This window comes from Meles meles, chromosome 1 (genome assembly GCF_922984935.1).
Source record: "Meles meles chromosome 1, mMelMel3.1 paternal haplotype, whole genome shotgun sequence".
NCBI lineage: Eukaryota > Metazoa > Chordata > Mammalia > Carnivora > Mustelidae > Meles > Meles meles.
The window spans coordinates 137,616,025-137,637,051 of NC_060066.1; the positions used below are offsets into that span (position 1 = coordinate 137,616,025).

Genomic DNA, 21,027 nt, shown 5'->3' on the forward strand with positions numbered 1-21,027 from the left:
GGGATCATGACCTGAGCCAAAGGCAGAGGCTTTAACCCACTGAGCCACCCAGGCGCCCCCAGAGCAGCTTTCTTAATATATAATTCATACACTATACAATTTCCCATTTAAAGTGTACAAGTCAGTGGTTTTCATTATCTCAAAAAGAAACCTTGAACTCTTTAGTTGTAGCTCACTGCCCCTCCACTCTCTGCAGTTCTAAGCAATCACTAATCAACCTTCTTTCTATAGATAATGCCTATTCTGGACATTTCTTATAAACGGAATCATATCTGGTATTTCGTGCCTGGCTTCTTTGACTTAGCATAATGTTTTCAAGATTATCCATGTTAAATCTGTCAGCACTTCATTCCTTTTTATAACTGTGACCCAAGTTTTTAAAATGTAAATTTAATTACAAACTGCTTTGCCATTGAACTAAGCTCTTTTGTATATCTGTACCGAAATGTTTCTATTTTTAGTCTCTTAGTGAGAATACATATAATAAATAAATAAATATTTATAGTAAAACATAAATATATTTATGATTTATTTTATAATAAAAATGTTTATAACGAATTAATTATATCTATCACTCAGAAAACAAGATTTTTTTTTTTAAAGATTTTATTTATTTATTTGACAGACAGAGATCACAAGTAGGCAGAGAGGCAGGCGAAGAGAGGGGGGAAGCAGGCTCCCTGCTGAGCAGAGAACCCGATGGGGCCCCGATCCCAGGACCCTGAGATCATGACCTGAGCCGAAGGCAGAGGCCTAACCCACTGCGCCACCCAGGAGCCCTGAAAACAAGATTAAAAAAAAAAAAAAGATTTTATTTATTTATCAGAGACAGAGCACAGTAGGCAAAGCAGCAGGCAGAGGGAGAGGGAGAAGCAGGTGCACCACTGAGCAGAGAACCCCATGTGGGGCTTGATCCCAGGACCCTGGGATTATGACCTGAGCCCAAGGCAGTTGCTTAACCACATGTCCCCCAAAATAAGATTCTTACTTTAAGAAGATAGCCTACTTGCTAAACAAAAGGCTTCCTTGAAATTCTGATTTCTTGGCATTGCTTTAGCATGCTAATCAAAATGCCATTTTAATAGTAGTGGAAAAGTAATGATGTGGTTTAAATGCATTTGACTCTGAGCCACAAATCAATGATAAATTTTCCTAACTGAATTAAATGCTGTTCTCTCAGGCCTCTGAAGCATTAATCTAATTCTCTGGTTCTAATGTCTATTTACATTTCTTAGTCCTTGTATCTACTTATATCACACTACAGGTATGTAAAAAGATGTTTTTTCTCAACCATCTGAGCCCTTGATCCCCTCAAAAACAAGTTCAGAATGGTGTCTTTGCTAATTATACTTTAATTTCCTGATTTCATTTCATTTCAAGTTTTGTTAAATATTTTAATTTTGTGAGATAGTATGATATTGTTCCAGGTACTGTAGCTGTATACCAAACCACCATAAAACTTAATAGCTTAAAATAATTGCTTTAGTATTCCGTGGATTCTGCAGGTCAGGAATTTGGACAGAGCATTAGCAGAAGGGCTTGTCTCTGCTTCAAAAATGCCTGTGAAGGGGCGCCTGGGTGGCTCAGTGGGTTAAGCCGCTGCCTTCGGCTCAGGTCATGGTCTCAGGGTCCTGGGATCGAGCCCTGCATTGGGCTCTCTGCTCTGCAGGGAGCCTGCTTCCCCCTCTCTCTCTGCCTGCTGCTTTACTTGTGATCTCTCTCTCTCTCTGTGTCAAATAAATAAATAAAAAAAAAAAAAAAAAAAAAAAAAGCCTGTGAAGCAGAGAAGCTGAGAGGACTCAGAGGCTGGGGTTGATTCTTCATCTAGGGTCTGGAATCATTTGATGGTATATTCACATTCCTATCTAGTGGTTGATGCTGGAACCCCAGCTATTAGCCAGACTGCCTGTACTTGACCTCTCCTTGTGGTCCCTGTGTGGGCCAGTTTAGGTTTCTCAACAGCTTGGTGGCTGGTTCCAAGAGTAAGTTTCAGTAATCATTTTTGATATATATTATTAATTGAGGCAGTCAGAAATCAATCCAAGGAGGTCCAAACCAAGACACATAATATTTAAAATGGCAAAAAATAGTGATAAAGAAGGAGTTCTAAAATTTGCAGAAGAAAACAGTTACATACAAGGGAAACCCCATAATACTATCAGTGGATTTTTCAGGAAAAACTTTGCAGGGCCGATGGAAGTGGCATGATATATTCGAAGTGCTGAAAGGAGAAAATCTGCAGCCAAGAATACTCTATCCAGTAAGGCTATCATTCGAAATAGAAGGAGAAATCAAGAGTTTCCCAGGTAAACAAAAACTAATGGGTTCCTGATCACTAAACCAGTTCTACAAGAAATGTTAAATGGGACTCTTTGAGTGGAAAGGAAAGACCATAAGTAAGAGAAAAGTAGGAAGCACAAAAGCAGTAAAAATAAGTATGTCTGTAAAAACCAGTACAGAATTTACAGAATAAAAGGATATACAGTATGACACCATATACCTAAAACATGGTGGGGTTTGGGAGGGAGAAGAGTAAAGAATGGGCTCAAACTTAAGTGATCACCAACTTAATATAGACTACTATATGCGGAAGATGTTATATTCAAACTGGTATCCACAAATTAAAAACCAGTTATAGGTATGGAGAAAAGAAGAGAAAGGAAACTAAGTATATCATTAAAGAAAGCCAACTAATCATGAGAGAAGAGAGTAAGGGAAGAGAGGAACAGAGAAGAACTACAAAAAACAACCATGAAGCAAACAACAAAATGGCAATAAATACATAGCTATCAATAATTACTCTGAATGTAAATGGACTTAATGCTCCAATCAAAAGATACAGGGTTATGGAATGGATTAAAAAAAAAAAAAAAACCAGTAGAACAGATCAATGAAACCAGGAGCTGGTTCTTTGAAAAGATCAACAAAATTGATAAGCCTTTAGCTAGACTCATAAAAAAAAAAAAAAATCAAGAATGAAAGAGAAGAAATAACCAATATCACAGAAATAGAAAGGGTCATAAGGGAGTATTATGAAAAATTATATGCCAACACATTGGACACCCTAGAAGAAATGGATAAATTTCTAGAGACCTACAACTTCTCAAAACTGAATCAGAAAGAAATAGAAAGTTTGAACAGAACCAATGTGGGGCTTGAACTCACAACCCTGAGATAAAGAGTTGCATGCTCTATGGCCTGTACCAGCCAGGCACCCCAACTCTCATCACTTTTATTCAGCATAGTACTAGAAGTCCTAGCTGCAGCATCAGACATGAAGAAAGGAATGAAAGGCATTCACATTGGTAAGGAAGAAGTAAAACTGTCACTATTTGTAGAAGACATGATACTATATATAGAAAACTCTAAAGACTCCACAGAAAAACTACTAAAACTGTTAAAGGAATTCCATAAGGCTGCAGGATACAAGATCAATATTTAGAAATCCTTTGCATTTCTATACACAAATAATGAAGCAGCAGAAAAAGAAATTAGGAAAGCAATCCCATCTGTAATTGTACCAATAATAATAAAATACCTAGGAATAAATTTAACGAAGGAGGTGAATGACCTGTACCCTGAGAACTATAAAATATCAATGAAAGAAATTAAAGATGAGATAAACAAACGGAAAGACATTCCATACTCATGAATTGGAAGATACTGATAAACGTCCATATTACCCAAAGCAATCTAGATATTTGCAGTCTCTATCAGGATACCAACAGCATTTTTCACAGAACTAGAATAAACAATCTTAAAATTTGGAACTACAAAAGAAACCAAATAGCCACAGCAGTCTTGAAAAAGAAAAGCTAGATGTGTCACAATCCCAGATTTCAAATATACTACAAAGTTAGAGTCATCAAAATAGTATGGTGTTGGCACAAAATGCAGTCACATAGAACAATGGAACAGAATGAAGAGCCCAGAAATAAACCCATGATTATGTGGTCAATTAATCCTTGACAAAGGATGCAAGAATATGTAACAAGAAAAAGATAGTCTCTTCAGCAAATAACGTTGGGGGAAACTGGACCGCTTTCTTACACCACACACAAAAATAGAATTAAGGATCTAAATGGGAGACCTAAAACCATAAAAATCGTAGAAGAGAGCACAGGCAGTAATTTCTCCGACATTGGCCATAGCAGTATTTTTCTAGATATGTCTCCTGAGGCAAGGGAAACAAAAGCAAGAATAAGCTATTGGAAATATATAAAAATAAAAACTTCTGCACTGCAAAGGATCTAATCAACAAAACTTAAAGACAACTGACAGAATGGGAGAAGGTATTTGCAAATGACATATCCAATAAAGGGTTAGTATCCAAAATATATAAAGAACTTACACAAATTAGCACACAAATAACATGTAATACAATTAAAAATGAGCGGAAGACATGAAAGATATTTCTCCAAGGAAGGCATACAGATGGCCAGCAGACAAATTGAAAGGTCCTCAGCATCACCCAGCATCAGGGAAATGCAGATCAAAACCACCTCATACCTAACAATGGTTAACATCAAAAACACAAGAAACAAGTGTTAGCAAGGATGTGGAGAAAAAGGAGTCCTTTTGCAGGGTGGATAGGAATGCAAACTGTCATAGCCACAGTGGAAAACTGTATGGATTTTCCTCCAAAAATTAAAAATAGAATTCCCATATGCTGCAGTAATCGCACTAATGGGTATTTACTCAAAGAAGATGAAAACACTAACTGAAAAGGATGTATGCATCCTTACACTGATTGCAGCATTATTTACAGTAGCCAAATTATGGAAGCAGCCCAAGTGTCCATTGATAGATGAATGAATAAAGTAGAGGTGAGATATATCATATATATATATATATGTTATATTATACACACCTATATCATATATATACACACATTATATAGGTTATATATATCCTATATACGTGTTATATAGGATATATATAATATTATTCAGCCATAAAATGAAGACTTGCCATTTGCAACAACATGGATGGAGCTAGAGAATATAATGCTAAGCGAAATAAGTCAGAGAAAGAAAAGTAGCATATGATTTCACTCATATGTATAATTTAAGAAACAAACAGTGGAAAAAAGGGAGACAAAACAAAAATAAAACTTTTAAGTAGGACTCTGCCCAACAGGGGCCTGAACTCAGGACCCTGAGATTGAGTGTTACATGCTCTACTGAGTGAACCAGCCAGGCAACCCTCCAAAACAGATTCTTAACTGTAGAGAACAAACTGATAGTTACCAGAGGGGAGGTAGTTGAGGGGTGGGTGAAATAGGTAAAGGTAATTAATAAGAGTATACTTGTCTCGATAAGCACTAATATACAGAATTGTTAAGCCACTATAGTGTACACCTGAAACTAATACATCACTCTGTGATTACTACACTGGAATTAAAATAATAATTAAAAATTAGAAAAGAAATAAAAATAGTCATTTTGGGGAGTTAAGAGCATCCGTATAACTTAAAATACAAAGCAATAGAGGAACCATGATTGTTTTTCATGGGAGATCCTATTAAAATATTGTAGTGATATCTGAGATTCCTACTAAACTTTGTTATTTTATTAAGATTTTGCTTTTTTAGAACAGTTTTAGATTCATAACAAGATTGAGTGGAAAGTACAGAGATTTCCCATATACTCCCGGCCCCTTCCCCAACACGCATTCTCTACCAGAGTGGTACATGTGTTATCAGTGTTGTACCTACATTGACACATCATAATCACTCAAAATCCTTACTTTACATTAGTGTTCACTCTTAGTGTTTGTTGTGCTTTGTATGGATTTGGTCAAATGTGCAATGACACATATCCATCATGATGGTATTACACAGACTATTTTTACTATCCTAAAAATCCTCTGTGCTCTGCCCATTCATCTCTCCCTATTCCCAACTCCTAGCAACTACTGATCTTTTTACTGTCTCCATTGTTTTGCCTTTTTTGTATCGTTGGAATAATGTATTATGAAGTTTCCTGAGATTGACTAAGTTCTTTTACAACTGAGATAATAAATCACATACCATAAATCCATCCATTCACTTAAAGGGTGCATTTCAGTGGCATTTAGTCTATTCACAAGGTTGTATAACCATGATCACACTCCAATCCCAGAACGTTTTGTCACTCCAAAAAGATATCCCATGCACGTTAGCAGTCTTTCGCCAGGGCCCTTGAAGCCACTGATCTACTTTCTGTTTCTGGATTTGCCTATTCTGGATATTTTATGTAAGTGGAGCCCTGCACTATGTGGTCATTTGTGCCTGATTACTAAGCATTTTTAATGATAGTTTCAACCTTTCCAAAATATGTTCATATTTAAAAATAAATGCATAACCAACCCCTCTATGAGGTAGACAGGAACTTTGTGATGTAATGGCATTGTCAGATTTACTATGTCTTCATGACCTCAGTTTACCATAGGAGATTTAGAGGTGACAGGGTGAAGATTTGGAAAAGTACTATAGAGTTAAAGGAAAAATAGAACATGATGGTATATGAAAAAAAATCAGTCCTGTGGGATTTCTAGAACCATGCGTATTAAACTATTAAAAATGCAACTGCAATACTTCGGTTATATTTCAGTATTTAACATATGAAGATGAGTTACGAGCCTTCAGTAGTTCTAGATTGAATCTCATATCAGCTGAATTTCAGCAAAGTTGAAAGGATGTCAGGATCGTGCTCTTCATTATTCCAGACTCTCTAAATGGAAGCCTGTTGCTACAGTGTGCAGAAGGGGTATGATAAATTTGTTTTAATAAACAAAAGCAAAGTAGGACTCTTTTGCCTTTCCTACAGTTAATTCTAGTAGAGAACTTGTATATAATGGAAATATGAAATATTAATTTTTAAAAGTTGCAAGCATACTTGAAATTAATGGTTGGTATTATTAAGGGGTAACATTTTTCTGTAAATTTATGTGTTAGGTATTCTGTTTTACTGTGATTGGGGGATGCAAATTAGTGCAATCCTGATAATTGAATTCGTGGCTGTAATTATATAGAAAAGATCAATAGGGTAACAAATCACAATAGGTTATCTTGTGATATACCATGGCTCCTTTCTTTGGTTCCTGTCTGGCTTTTTGCCCTGAGGAGCTGTGCTGCTGGTCTCTGCATTGGTGAGGATTTCTTTTGCCTGGAAGCCTAAATGATCTGCCCATTTCTCTTTTTCCTTGGGCCCCATGCTGTATCCTGCTTGTCTTTCTTGGGGATTCTTCCCTCAATAGTAAGAGTTCCCTTGTCCCTTCTGTAATACTGTTTCCAAGAGAAGTAAATTCTAAAATGTGTTCCTGAAAATGAGAGGTATTCTAAGATTAATAAAACTTTTTGGCCCTTTCAGCACTTGTTATCAAATTTTTAAGTTCCAGCCTCATATTGAGTTGCTTAACTTTGATCTTAGAATCCCTTTTCCATTTTATCCTTTCCTTACATCAAAGTATCCTGCTGGATAACAATGTGGAGGACATGGGGAGATGGAGAGGAAAAGGGAGTTGAGAGAAATTGGAAGGGGAGGTGAACCAAGAGAGACTATGGACTCTGAAAAACAACCTGAGGGTTTTGAAGGGGGGGGGTGGGAGGCTGGGGGAACCAGGTGGTGGGTATTAGGGAGGGCCCTTATTGCATGGAGCACTGGCTGTGGTACAAAAACAATGAATACTGTTATGCTGAAAAGAAAAAAAAAGAATCCTGCTGGTTTGAGGGGGGCAGAGGGATAGAGTCTCATCTGTGTATTGAGGTGAGGAAAAAAGCATTGGGCAACCCATGAGGAGAATAGTGATTGCTAAAATTGTCTCAGTGGGGATTATATGCCTTGGTATTTTAATTTCTGTGTGTATGAATTGCTATATATAGTTAAGATTAGCTGAGACTGTGCTGAATCCGAAAATAATTTGCAGTGCTTTAGCCATTTACCTGTGACATAAAATTTAAGATCTTCTCAAAGCACATGAAAGCATGTCAAAGTTTTCAGCTTTAAATATCTAAGTACTTCATGGGGCACCTGGGTGGCCCAGTGGATTAAAGCCTCTGCCTTCAGCTCAGGTCATGATCCCAGGGTCCTGGGATCGAGCCCCACATCGGGCTCTCTGCTCTGCAGGGAGCCTGCTTCCTCCTCTCTCTCTGCCTGCCTCTCTGCCTAGTTGTGATTTCTCTCTGTCAAAAAAAAAAAAAAAAAAAAAAAAAAAAAATCTAAGTCCTTCACAATCAAGGAGCCCTTTTTGTGATAGTTTTTAGAAAATACGGTCCCTTAAAAAGCCTATTAACACCTTATTTTTAAAATCATTTTAAGAATGTTTGGTTTTATATAGGTATTCAAATATGGCTATTATTTTTTTTATTAGTGAAGTGATGATGCCATGTTCAAATATTATTTATGTATATTTTGTTTTTCAGCTGTATTTGTATACATATTTGTATACATATCTGCTTAGGAGATGGGCATAATTTATGGTAACTTTACGGACATATGTGTAATTCACTTAATCTTAGAAATAGGGATCTTAAGTGTTTTTAAAATTCTGGTTGCCCATTTAAAACAAAGTTATCTTCAACTTCTGACATTTGGTTCTTATAATAGCTGCTTTATTATAGCCATTGGTGGGGATGTCTACTCTTCATAGTCATCCCGTTCTATTTCAGAATAGTTCTTTTTTTTAAGATTTTATTTATTTATTTGACAGAGAGAGATCACAAGTAGGCAGAGAGGCAGGCAGAGTGAGAGGGGGGAAGCAGGCTCGCCACTGAGCAGAGAGCCCGATGTGGGGCTCGATTCCAGGACCCTGGGATCATGACCTGAGCTGAAGGCAGAGGCTTCAATCCACTGAGCAACCCAGGTGCCCCTTCAGAATAGTTCTATGTGAAAATTGTGCCTTGCATCTCTCCCACTCTGCTCACTCAACCATTTATCATAATTTTGTTCCTCTAGAAAGAGTCCCTTTTCTACAAAAATACTCTTAGGCTGTTTGGAGGCAGGTACCACGGGTCTCCTTACATCTTATTTAGGCTAAGCAACCCCAGTTTTTGTTGACTTATTGGTCATGTTACAGCATTTCCCCATCCTCATCACCCAGGGGACATGTTTTAATTCCTTTCCTTTTAAATGTTTTTGTTTTTTGTTTTTTTAAAGATTTTATTTATTTATTTGACAGAGAGAGAGATCACAAGTAGGCAGAGAGGCAGGCAGAGAGAGAGGAGAAGCAGGCTCCCCGCGGAGCAGAGAGCCCGATGCGGGGCTCGATCCCAGGACCCTGAGATCATGAACTGAGCCGAAGGCAGCGGCTTAATCCACTGAGCCACCCAGGCGCCCCGCTTTTAAATGTTTTTGACTAAAGAATACATTTTACATCCCAACTAAATATACCCATAAATATATGTACAGGTAGTACATAGTTTTAATACATATATGTAAGTTAACAACAATTTCATAAGGCAGTATATTTACACTGATATTTTATGTTCTTTGTCATTTTTAAAAATGCAGGTGTTACCTGTCATATTGGTTTTATTACTCCCTGATGGATTTTATCCTGTAGTTTGGAAAACACTGTTCTAGTTTGTTCATGTTACAGAACCAAAATATTTTCCAAAAGCCAGGTGTTAGGATAATTGTTGCTAAAGTAGGTTTTACCTTTATCACCTCAAAGAAAATATTGTGATGGTCATTATTAAGTAAAACTTAACAGGATTATCATGTTCTTGGTAATGAATGCAATAAAACTAAAATATATTCAACTTTCATTTTTATCCGTAGGTGGCGACAGACAAGGTTGCAGAAAAGCTGAGTTCTACTCTCTCATGGGTGAAGAACACAGTATCACATACAGTCAGTCAGATGGCCAGTCAGGTGGCAAGTCCATCTGCCTCATTACACACTACATCCTCATCTACCACACTATCTACACCAGCCCTTTCACCATCTTCCCCTTCACAGTTGAGTCCCGACGACTTAGAACTCCTGGCTAAACTGGAGGAACAAAATAGGTGAGTGAAGTTGCTTGGCTTTTCTTTCTTTGCAGTTATATGAGCTCAACCATCCATTTATATATATATATATGCCATAATCAAAATGTACTTACATTGAGTGTTTATTTTCTAGTCTTTGGCTCCTTGTTTATGAAAATTACTTAACAGTATTTAAGTCTTTTTTGGAGGAGTTGGTCTTAAAACTAAAGTACTAAAATTTTCTTCTGGCTCAGATAGGTTTAGAGATTTTCTTAAGATGGCAAATTCCCTAAATTGTTCCTGAATTTTATAATTTTTTTTAAGGCAGTAAAACTACCATTTCTTTTCTTTTTTTTAGACTTTATTTATTTGAGAGGGAGCATAAGTCGGGGGAGTGGGAGCGGGAAGGACAGAGGAAGAGAGAAAAGCAGACCGCCTGCTGAGACACAGGGCTTGATCCTAGGACCTTGGAATCATGACCTTTGCTGAAGGCAAATAGATGCTTAACTGACTGAACTACCCAGGTGCCCCTAAAACTACCATTTTTGATTTAAATTCTCAAACTAGTCCCCTTTGGTTAATTTGTAAAGTAATTTAATTTAGGGTAGATACCTAATTTATGGTTTAGAGTGGGAAATCTCTTAATTTATTTAAGGAAGGCAAAGTATCCTTCTCTCTTAATGGGAATGAAATAAAATAGTTGTTATGTATATATATACATACATACATATACACACATATATACATATATACACAGACAATGTATACTCTGAATCCTGTGTGCCCTTCACTATATTATTATCAGAAGCTCTTTTGGCCATCAGCTACAAAAAAATTATTGGAAAAGCCCTTTGTGTTCAGTCAGGATATATACTACCACTGGCTTTAAGGGTAATAACAGAGACAACTACTTTTTTTTTTTTTTTTTTTTTAAGATTTTTAACTTGTTTTTTTTCTAATAATAGAGAGAGCACAACAGGGGGAGCAACAGGCAGAGGGAGAGGGAGAAGCAGATTCCCTATTGAGCAGGGACCCCAATGTGGGGCTCGATCCCAAGACTCTGGGATCATGACCTGAGCCAAAGGCAGACATTTACCCAACTGAGCTACCCAGGCACCCCACAGAGACAACTTCTAACCGCTTTTTTCATATATAATTGACATAATAAAGTACACATATTTAAGGTGTGCCGTTTGACAGGTTTTGACACATGTATTTCTCTGTGAAATAATAACCAAACTCAAGAAAATGAACAAATTCACTATCCCCTTTCTTATCCCCAGGCAGCCATTAATCGGCTTTCAGTTACTATAGATTAGTTTGCATTTTCTAGAATTTTATAGAAATGGAATAATATAGTATGTACTTTTTTTTAAATGGAGTATTTTATTCAGAGTAATTATTTTGAGATTCATCCATGTTGTGTCCATGAATAGATCATTTTTTCATTGCTTAGTAATATTCTATTGTATGGATTATATCATGTTTATTCACTTTTTGTTATGAAATGCTGTGAACATTATTTATGTATACAAGCCTTTGTATACATAGATGTATGCTTCATTTCTCCTGGGCAGATACCTAGATTTGGAATGACTGGTTTATATGATAGGTGCACATTTAACTGTCAAACAGTTTCCAAAGGGCCTGTACTTTTCTCACATTTCCACCATCAGTGTATGAAATTTTTAGTTTGTTTACATCCTTGCTGATACTTGGTATGGTTAGGCTTTAATCTTGGCCATTCTAACAGTTATTGGTATCTTGTATTTTTAATTTGTATTTCTAATGGTGTTGAGCATCTTTTCATGTGCTTATTTGCCATTGATGTGTCTTCTCTGTTTGAAATTTTTGCCCATTAAAAATTAGGTTATTTGCTTTCTTTCTTTCTTTTGTTGTTGTTGTTTGCTTTCTTATCATCGTATTTCAAGAGTTCTTTGTATATTTGGGATATGAGTTCTTTATCAGATATATGCTTTTATCAGATATATACTTTTAAAATATTTTTTTCCCAATCTGTAGCTTATCATTCTCTTAAATAGTATCTTTTGAAGAATGTAAGTTTTAAATTTTGATGAAGTCCAATTTGAAATTGTTCTTTTATGGATTGTGCTCTTGGGACACTCAAAGTCACACAGCTTGACTCATAATTTCTTACAGAAGTTTTATAGTTTTAAGTTTTATGTTTAGGTCTGATCCATTTTGAGTTAGTTTTGTATATGGAACAAAGTATAGATCAAAATTCATTTTTTGAATATATATATTTAATTGTTCATGTACCATTTATTGAAAAGCCTATCCTTTACTTCACTTAGGTACCTTTGAGCTTTGGTCAAAAATTAGTTGTAGGCCTATTTCTATGGGTAGGCCTATTTCTAGACTTACTCTATCCCATTGATCTGTTTTCTGTCTTAATGCCAAAACACTACTGTTTTGATTACTGTGACTTTATGTCTTGAAATCAGATAGTGTTAATTCTCCAGATAGTTCTCCTGTTTGACTATTACTGGAACTTAGCATTCCCATGTGAATTTTATATCAAGCTGTTAATTTCCACAAAAATACTTGCTGAGATTTTGATTGGAACTCTATTGCCTCGTGTATCCTGCTGCCTTGCTAAACTTGTTCTAGTAGGTTATGTTGTTTTTGTTTTCTGATTCCATGAGATTTTTGTATGTAGGTGACCCTGTCATCTGTGAATAAGGCACTTTTACTTCTTCCTTTACAATCTGGGAGCCTTTGTTTCTCTTTCTTGCCTTACGGCAACTGGCTAGCACCTCAAGTACAAATTTTAGTTTAAGTGGTAAACATGCATTGTTGTTTTCCAGTCTTAGGGATAAAGCATTAAATATGTTAACTGTAGATTTCTGTAGATGGCTTTTATCAGATTGAGGAAGTTTGTTTTTCTTCCTTGTTTGCTTAGAATTTAAAAGAAATAGGTGTTGGATTTTGTCAAATGCTTTTCTTGCATTTACTGAAATGGTCATGTGGTATTCCTCTTATAGTTTAATATAATGAAGTACATTTATTTTTTTTTAATTTTTTTATGAATTACATTGATTTTTGAATGTTAAACCAACTTTGCATTCCTGGTATAAACCCACTTGGTCATGATACGTTGTCTTTATAAAATATTGTTGAATTTGATCTGCTGAAATTATATTTAGAATTTTTGCATCTGTGTTCATGGTGGATATTGATCTGTAGTTGTCTTGGGATTTTTGACATTTTATGTACTGTCTCTGTCCTTATATTATCTTTTCTAATATAGATGTTTGATGTTGTGCATTTATTTTCAAGCCCTGCTTTAGCAGTAGCCATTTAAATTTATTGAGACTTGTTTTATGGTCCTGAATACAGTCTTATTTTGTTAAACATTTTATGTGAATTTGAGAAGAAGGTATATTCAGCTGTTGTTTGGTGGAGTAATTCTGTTAACATTGATCAAATAAGTTTGATTGATAATGTTTAAGTCTACTATATCTTTGCTGGTTTTCTCCTTACTTGTGATATCAGATATTGACAGAGGAGTACTGAAACCTCCAACTATAATTCTGGATTTGTCTGTTTCTCTTTAAATTCCTTTAGTCTTTGTTTCATATAATTTGAAGTTGTATTATTAAGTATATAAACATTTGGATTTGTTATGCCCTCTTGTGAAGTGCCTTTTTTATCCCTGGTAATATTGTTTGCTTAGAAATCGACTTTGTAGAATTAATACCTGTTCTTTTGAAGCTGTTTCAAAGAACAGAAATGGAAGGAAACTTCCAAACTCTTTCTGTGAGGCCAGTATTACCTTGATCCCAAAACTGGACAAAGACCCAACCAAAAGGGGGAACTACAGACCAATATCCATGAGGAACATGGATGCAAAAATTCTCCCCAAGATACTAGCCAATAGGACCTTACAGTACATTAAAAGGATTATTCAACATAAGCAAGTGGGATTTATTCCTGGGCTTCAAAGGTGATTCAGCATCTGCAAATCAATCAGTGTGATGTACTACATTAATAAAAGAAAGAAGAAAAGGACAAGAAACATATGATCCTCTCAATAGATGCAGAAAAAGCATTTGACAAAGTACAGCATTCTTTCTTGATTAAAATGCTTCACAGTGTAGGGATAAAGGGAACATACCTCAATATCATAAAAGCCATATACTAAAAGCCCACAGCGAATATCATTCTCAATGGGGAAAAACTGAGAGCTTTTCCTATAAGGTCAGGAACACTGCAGGAATGTCTTCTATCACCACTGTTGCTCAACATAGTACCAGAAGTCCCAGCCTTGGCAATCAGATAACAACGAAAAGAAATAAAAGGCATCCAGATTGGCAAGGAAGAAGTCAAACTCACTGTTCACAGATGACATGATACACTATGTGGAAAACCCAAAAGACTTCACCCCACAATTGCTAGAACTCACACAGGAATTGAGCAACATGGCAGGATATAAAATCAATCCACAAAAATCAGTTGCATTTTTATACACTAACAATGAGACAGAAGAAAGAGAAATTAAGGAGTTGATCCCATTTACAATTGCACCAAAAACCGTAAGATACCTAGGAATAAACCTAACTAAAGAGGCAAAGGATCTGTACTCAGAAAACTATAGAAGACTCATGAAAGAAATTGAGGAAGACACAAAGAAATGGTAAAACCTTCCATGCTCATGGATTGGAAGAGCAAATATTGTTAAAATGTCTATGCTACCCAGAGCAATGTATACATTCGATGCAATCCCTATCAATACCATCAACTTTTTCCCCTCAGAGCTGGAACAAATAATCCTAAAATTTATATGGAACCAGAAAGACCTCTGATAGCCAAAGGAATATTAAAAAAACAAAACAAAACAAAACAAAACAACAAAATTGGTGGCATCACAATCCCAGACTTCAAGTTCTCTTACAATAGAGCTTGATGTAATTATCAAGACAGCATTGTACTGGCACAAAAACAGACACATAGATCAGTGGAACAGAATAGAGAACCTAGAAGTGAACCTTCAGCTCTATGGTCAACTAATCTTTGACAAAGCAGAAAAGACTATCCAGTGGAAAAAAGACAGTCTCTTCAATAAATGGTGTTGGGAAAATTGGACTGCCATATGCAGTAGAATGAATCTGGATCACTGCCTTACAGCATACACAAAAATAGACTAAAAAATGGATGAGGGCACCTGGGTGGCTCAGTGGGTTAAGCCGCTGCCTTCGGCTCAGGTCATGATCTCAGGGTCCTGGGATCGAGTCCCGCATCAGGCTTTCTCTGCCTCCTCTCTGCCTACTTGTGATCTCTGTCAAATAAATAAATAAAATCTTTAAAAAAAAAATGGATGAAAGACCTCACTGTGAGACAGGAATCCATCAAAATCCTTGAGGAGAACACAGGCAGCAATCTCTTTGACCTCAGCCTCAGCAACTTCTTCCTAGAAATATCCCCAAAGACAAGGAAAGCAAGGGCAAAAATGAACTATTGAGACTTCATCAAGGTAAAAACCTTTTGCACAGCAAAGGAAACAGTCAGCAAAACCAAAAGACAACTGACAGAATGGGAGAAGATATTTGCAAATGGCATATTAAAGGACTAGTAACCAAAGTCTGTAAAGAACTGAAACTCAGAACCCCCCCCCCCCAAAACAAATAATTCATTCAAAAGAATGGGCAGAAGACATGAACAGACATTTCTGTAAAAAAGACATAACAAATGGCTAGCAGACACTTGAAGAAATGTTCAGTATCACTCGGCATCAGGGAAATCCAGACCAAAACCACAATGAGGTACCACCTCACAGATACTGGTGAGGGTGGAGAGAAAGGGAAAGTCTCTCACACTATTAGTGGGAATGCAAGCCGGTGTAGCCACTCTGGAAAGCAGTTTGGGGGTTCCTCAAAAGGTAAAAGTAGCGCTACCCTATGACCCAGCAATGGCACTACTAGAGATTTACCCCAAAGATACAAATGTAGTGATCCAAAGGGGCACCTGCTCCCCAGTGTTGATACCAGCAATGTCCATAATAGCCAAACTATGGAAAAGAGCCCAAATGTCCATAGACAAATGAATGGATAAAGAAGATGTGGTATGTATGTATGTATGTGGTATGTATGTATGTATGTGTACACACACACACACACACACAGGAGTACTACACAGCCATCAACAAAAATGAAATCTTGCCATTTTCAAAAATATGGATGAAACTAAAGGGTATTATGCTTAGCGAAATAAGTTAATCAGAGAAAGACAATTATCATATGATCTCAGTGATATGTGGAATTTAACAGGATCATGGGAGAAGAGAGGAAAAAATAAAAAGAGAGGGAGACAAACCATGAGAGACTCTTTTTTTTGGGCAGGGACTCTTTTTTTAAATTTAAATTCAGTTAATTAACATATAGTACATCATTAGTGCTTCAGTGATTTATCAGTTTTATATAATACCCAGTGCTCATTCCATCTAGTATCCTCCTTAATCCTCATCACCCAGTTACCCATCCCCCACTTCCTCCCCTCTAGCAAACACCAGTTTGTTTCCTGATTAAGAGTCCTTATGGGGTGTCTTCCTCTCTGATTTCATCTTGTTTTATTTTTCCTGTGTTTCTTTTACTAACCAGAATCATGTTGTATGTATTGTCCTTTGATGTGCTTGTTGGAGATGGTCTCAGCCTAGCTTACTCCTTTTATTCATTATACATTCCACAGAATTAGTGTCACTATTTGGGTTGCTTCATTCTGCTGTTACAATTATGTCCACTTTTGTGCACAGACTTGAATACAGGGACTGGAATCTGAGGGGAAGAGTGTCAGTTTGAGTCCTTGTCAATATGAAGTGAAGGCATGTTGACTTGGCATTGAGCCGCTGGTAGGCTGTGCATGCTGACTTGGGCAGGAGGGCAGCTGGATTGTGAATTTGAGACCCATAGGCTGATGGCATTGTGTGTGACAGGGTTATGGCTGGTTTTGCTTTTAACTTTTGTTTTTCTGGGAAACTATCTCTCCTTCTATTCTGAATTAAAGCTTTGCTGGGTAGAGTATTCTGGCTATAGATTCTTTTTCCTTTTAGCACTTTGAGTATATCATGCCACTCTCTTCTGGCCTGTGAAGTTTATGCTGAAAAACTCACTGATAGCCTTATGGGGTTTCCCTTGTATGTAACTGCTTTCCCTTCTCTTGCTGCTTTTAAAATTCTTTATCACTACTTTTGGCCATCTTATTTACTTTGCATCTTGGTGCAGACCTCTTTGGTTTGGTTTTGTTGGGGGCTCTCTTTGCCTCCTGGATTTGGATTTCTCTTTCTTTCCCCAGATTCAGAAAGTTTTCAACTATTATTTCTTTAAATAAATCTGCCCCCTTTTCTAGCTACTCTCCTTCTGGGATCCCTATCATGCGACCATTATGCTTGACAGTGTTGCTGAGTTCCATGTATCTATTCTCATTTTGAGTATTTCCCCTCCCATCTGCTCTGCTTGATTACTTTCTTTTTTTTAAAGATTTTATTTACTTATTTGACAGAGAGAGAGAGAGATCACAAGTAGGCAGAGAGAGAGGAGGAAGCAGGCTCCCTGCGGAGCAGAGAGCCCGATGCAGGGCTCGATCCCAGGACGCTGGAATCATGACCTGAGCCGAAGGCAGAGGCTTTAACCCACTGAGCCACCCAGGCGCCCCTTGATTACTTTCTATTACTCTGTCCTCCAGGTTTTTGATCTGTTCTTTTACTTCCTATTGTTTGCTATTTATTCCAGGTGGTCCTTTTTTATTTTCATTTAGTGAGTTCAGTATATCTGATTGGTTGTTTTTTAGGTATCCCATCTCCTGGTGGAGGGTCTCATGGATGTCCTGCACTCCTTTCTCAATTCTAGCGAGTATCTTTATGAGCATAAATTTTGTTTTAAATTAAATTCACTATCAGACATATTACTTATCTCCATTTTGTGTAGGTTTCTCGCTATGATTTTATTCCATTCTTTCATTTGGGACACATTCCTCTATCTCCTCATTTTGTCTATTGCTCTGTCTGTTTCTGTGTGTTAGGAAAGTCAGCTACATCTCCCATACTTGAAGGTAGTGGCTTTATGAAGAAGAGGTCCGGTAGTGTCCTCAGTACAGTGTCTCCTTTTCACCAGAAAATGGTGCTTCAGAGGTGTCTCCTATGTGTCTACATAGGAGTGCTACAGGGGTGTCTTACCATTGTGGTGGACCTCTGTTTGCCTTCAGTCCTCTCTTGGATGGGTCTCTGCCTATTGTGGGCAGAGTCTGTTACCTGTGTTGTTAGTTGGCTGGCCTGGGCCTTCCTTGGGCTTGAGTTGAGTAAGACCAGATGTTTGCTAGAGATGAAGTGGCGCCAAACTGTAGAGCACTTTTCATGTATTGTTCACTGAGAAGCTTTGTTGGTGGGTGGGGCCTGCAGTCAGACAAGCTACCTCTCCCAGGTGCTGGGCTCACAGACTGGTGTGTGGTTATCTTCCCTTCTCCCTGGAGCAGAATTCAATTTGCAGTGGTGCTGACCATTGTCTGTGGCACTGCATTGATGGGATCTTTCCAAGAGCAGTCGGAGGGGGTGGATCTGCTTCTCTGTGGCCTCTTGTCTGCGTCTATGACTATAGAGTATGACTATGACTATAGAGTATGACTATATAGTATGACTATGGAGAGTCTGTTCTGCCAGTCTTCGGGTTGCTTTTTGGGTTATTTATGCCAATGTAGGTGTTTCTTGGTGGCCATGTGTCAAGAGGTGAGCCAAGGTCCTCCTGCTTTGCCATCTTCCCAACAGCTGTGTTCAACCATAAGAGACTCTTATTAATAGGAAACAAATTGAAGGTTGCTGGAGGGGAAAGGGCTGGGGGATGGGGTAACTGGGTGATGGATGTCAAGGAGGGCATGTGATATAATGAGCACTGGGTATTATATAGGACTAATGAACTGCTGACCTCTACCTCTGAAACTAGTAATACACTATATGTTAAGTAATTGAATTAAAAAAAAAAAAAAATTCCTCACAAGAAATCCTAAAAAAAAGAAAGAAAGAAAGAAAGAAATTGTCCAAGATAAACTTGGTGCACCTGGATGGCATAGTCATTTGGGGGGGGCCAAGTCTTGGTTTTGGCTCAGGTTGTGATCTTGGGGTAGTGAGATTGAGCCCTGGGTTAGGCTCAGCAGGGAGTCAGTCTGCTTGAGCCTCTCTCTCTTCCTCCCCCCACCCCACCCATGTTCTCATTTGCATGATCCTCTCTCTCTCTCTCTCTCTCTCTAAAAGATAAATAAATCTTGAAAAAGAAATCTGCTTTATCTCATATAGTCACTATAGCCCTCTTTTGAATAGTGTTAAAATTTTACATGTTTTTCAATCCTTCTCTTTTTTCTTTATCCTTCAAGTTTTTGTGCGAGGAAGCACATAATTGGGTGTTGCTTTTTAAAATATAAACCAACAATCTTTGCCTTTTAATTGGAATATTTAGACCATTTATTTTTTTAAAAATTACACCAACAATGTTTTCTTTCTTCCTTACATTTCATATTCATCTCAAGCTGCAGATTGAGTACATCTTTGTTCCACACTTCTTCATTCAAGGACCAGTGACCTACCCCTGTCCACAAACAATGGGACTTGTAGCAAATGGAAAAGAGATAGAGTGGAAATACCTCAAAGTATCTATTAGGGAGTGATCCACATAACTTCTGCTTAGATTTTATTGGCCAAAGGAAATCACATACCCAGACATTATGGAGTGAAGTGGGAATTACAATCTTCTTGCAGGGATGGATCCAAGAAGATATGTACTTTTTAAAAAAAATTTTATTTATTTATTTGACAGAGAGAAATCATAAGTAGGCAGAGAGGCAGGCAACGAAAAAGGGGGAAGTAGGCTCTTCACTGAGCAGAGAGCCCGATATGGGGCTCCATCCCAGGACCACGAGATCATCACCTGAGCTGAAGGCAGAGGCTTAACCAACTGAGCCACCAGGTGCCCCGAAGATATGTACTTTATTATTAATATTTCATCTGCTTTTTTCCTTTTTTTTTATTATTTTTTTAAAAGATTTTATTTATTTATTTGACAGGCAGAGATCACAAGTAGGCAGAGAGGCAGGCAGAGAGAGGAAGGGAAGCAGGTCCCCCGTCAAGCAGAGAGCCCAATGCGGGGCTCGATCCCAGGACCCTGAGATCATGACCTGAGCTGAAGGCAGAGGCTTTAACCCATTGAGCCACCCAGGTGCCCCTTTCCTGTTTTTTCGTCATAGTGTTACTGTATTTTTAATTTATTCACACACTGTAAAATCCATCGTTTTGAAGTGTACAGATATAGTGGGTTTTGGGTGTATTTACAAAGTTGTGCATCCATTACTACTATCCTATTTCAGGATACTTTTTTTTTTTTAAGATTTTATTTTTATATATTTGACAGACAGAGATCACAAGTAGGCAGAGAGGCAGGCAGAGAGAGAAAGGGGGAAATAGGCTCCTCGCTGAGCAGAGAGCCCCATGTGGGGCTCAATCCCAGGACCCTGGGATCATGACCCGAGCCGAAGGCAGAGGCTTTAACCCACTGAGCCACCCAGGCGGCCCCTCAGGACACTTTAATCCCCCCACCCCACCCCCCAGAAGAAAGTATCATTAATATCACCTTTTTACCTTCCTTCCAGACACTGGTAATTACTAATCTACTTTTTATCTCTGGGTTTGCCTTTTCTGGACATTTCATTATGGAATCATTCAATAGGTGGTCTTTGGCTCCTTTCATGTAACATAGTGCTTTCTAGATTTTGAGGAAAATAGGTCATTTTTATTTAATGTGACTATTGGGAGGGAGACAAACCATAAATGACTCTTAATCTCACAAAACAAACTGGGGGTTGCTGGGGGGAGGTGGGATTGGGAGAGGGGGAGCGGGGTATGGACATTGGGGAGGGGAGGCGAACCATAAGAGACTATGTACTCTGAAAAACAACCTGAGGGTTTTGAAGGGTCAGGGGTGGGAGGTTGGGGGAACAGGTGGTGGGTAATGGGGAGGGCACGTTTTGCATGGAGCACTGGGTGTTGTGCAAAAAGAATGAATACTGTTACACTGAAAATA

General features: G+C 37.7%; 1 protein-coding gene across 5 annotated transcripts in view; it reads left to right on the forward strand.

The window, feature by feature from the left end:
- EVI5 (ecotropic viral integration site 5) overlaps positions 1-21,027 on the forward strand; it is a 200,666-nt gene that overhangs the window by 25,883 nt on the left and 153,756 nt on the right. For all 5 annotated transcript variants that reach the window (XM_046014873.1, XM_046014881.1, XM_046014846.1 and 2 more), the window contains exon 2: positions 9,762-9,991. In XM_046014873.1, the coding sequence (XP_045870829.1) occupies positions 9,843-9,991 (149 nt within the window). In that variant the 5' untranslated portion in view covers positions 9,762-9,842. The remainder of the gene's footprint in view (positions 1-9,761; positions 9,992-21,027) is intronic.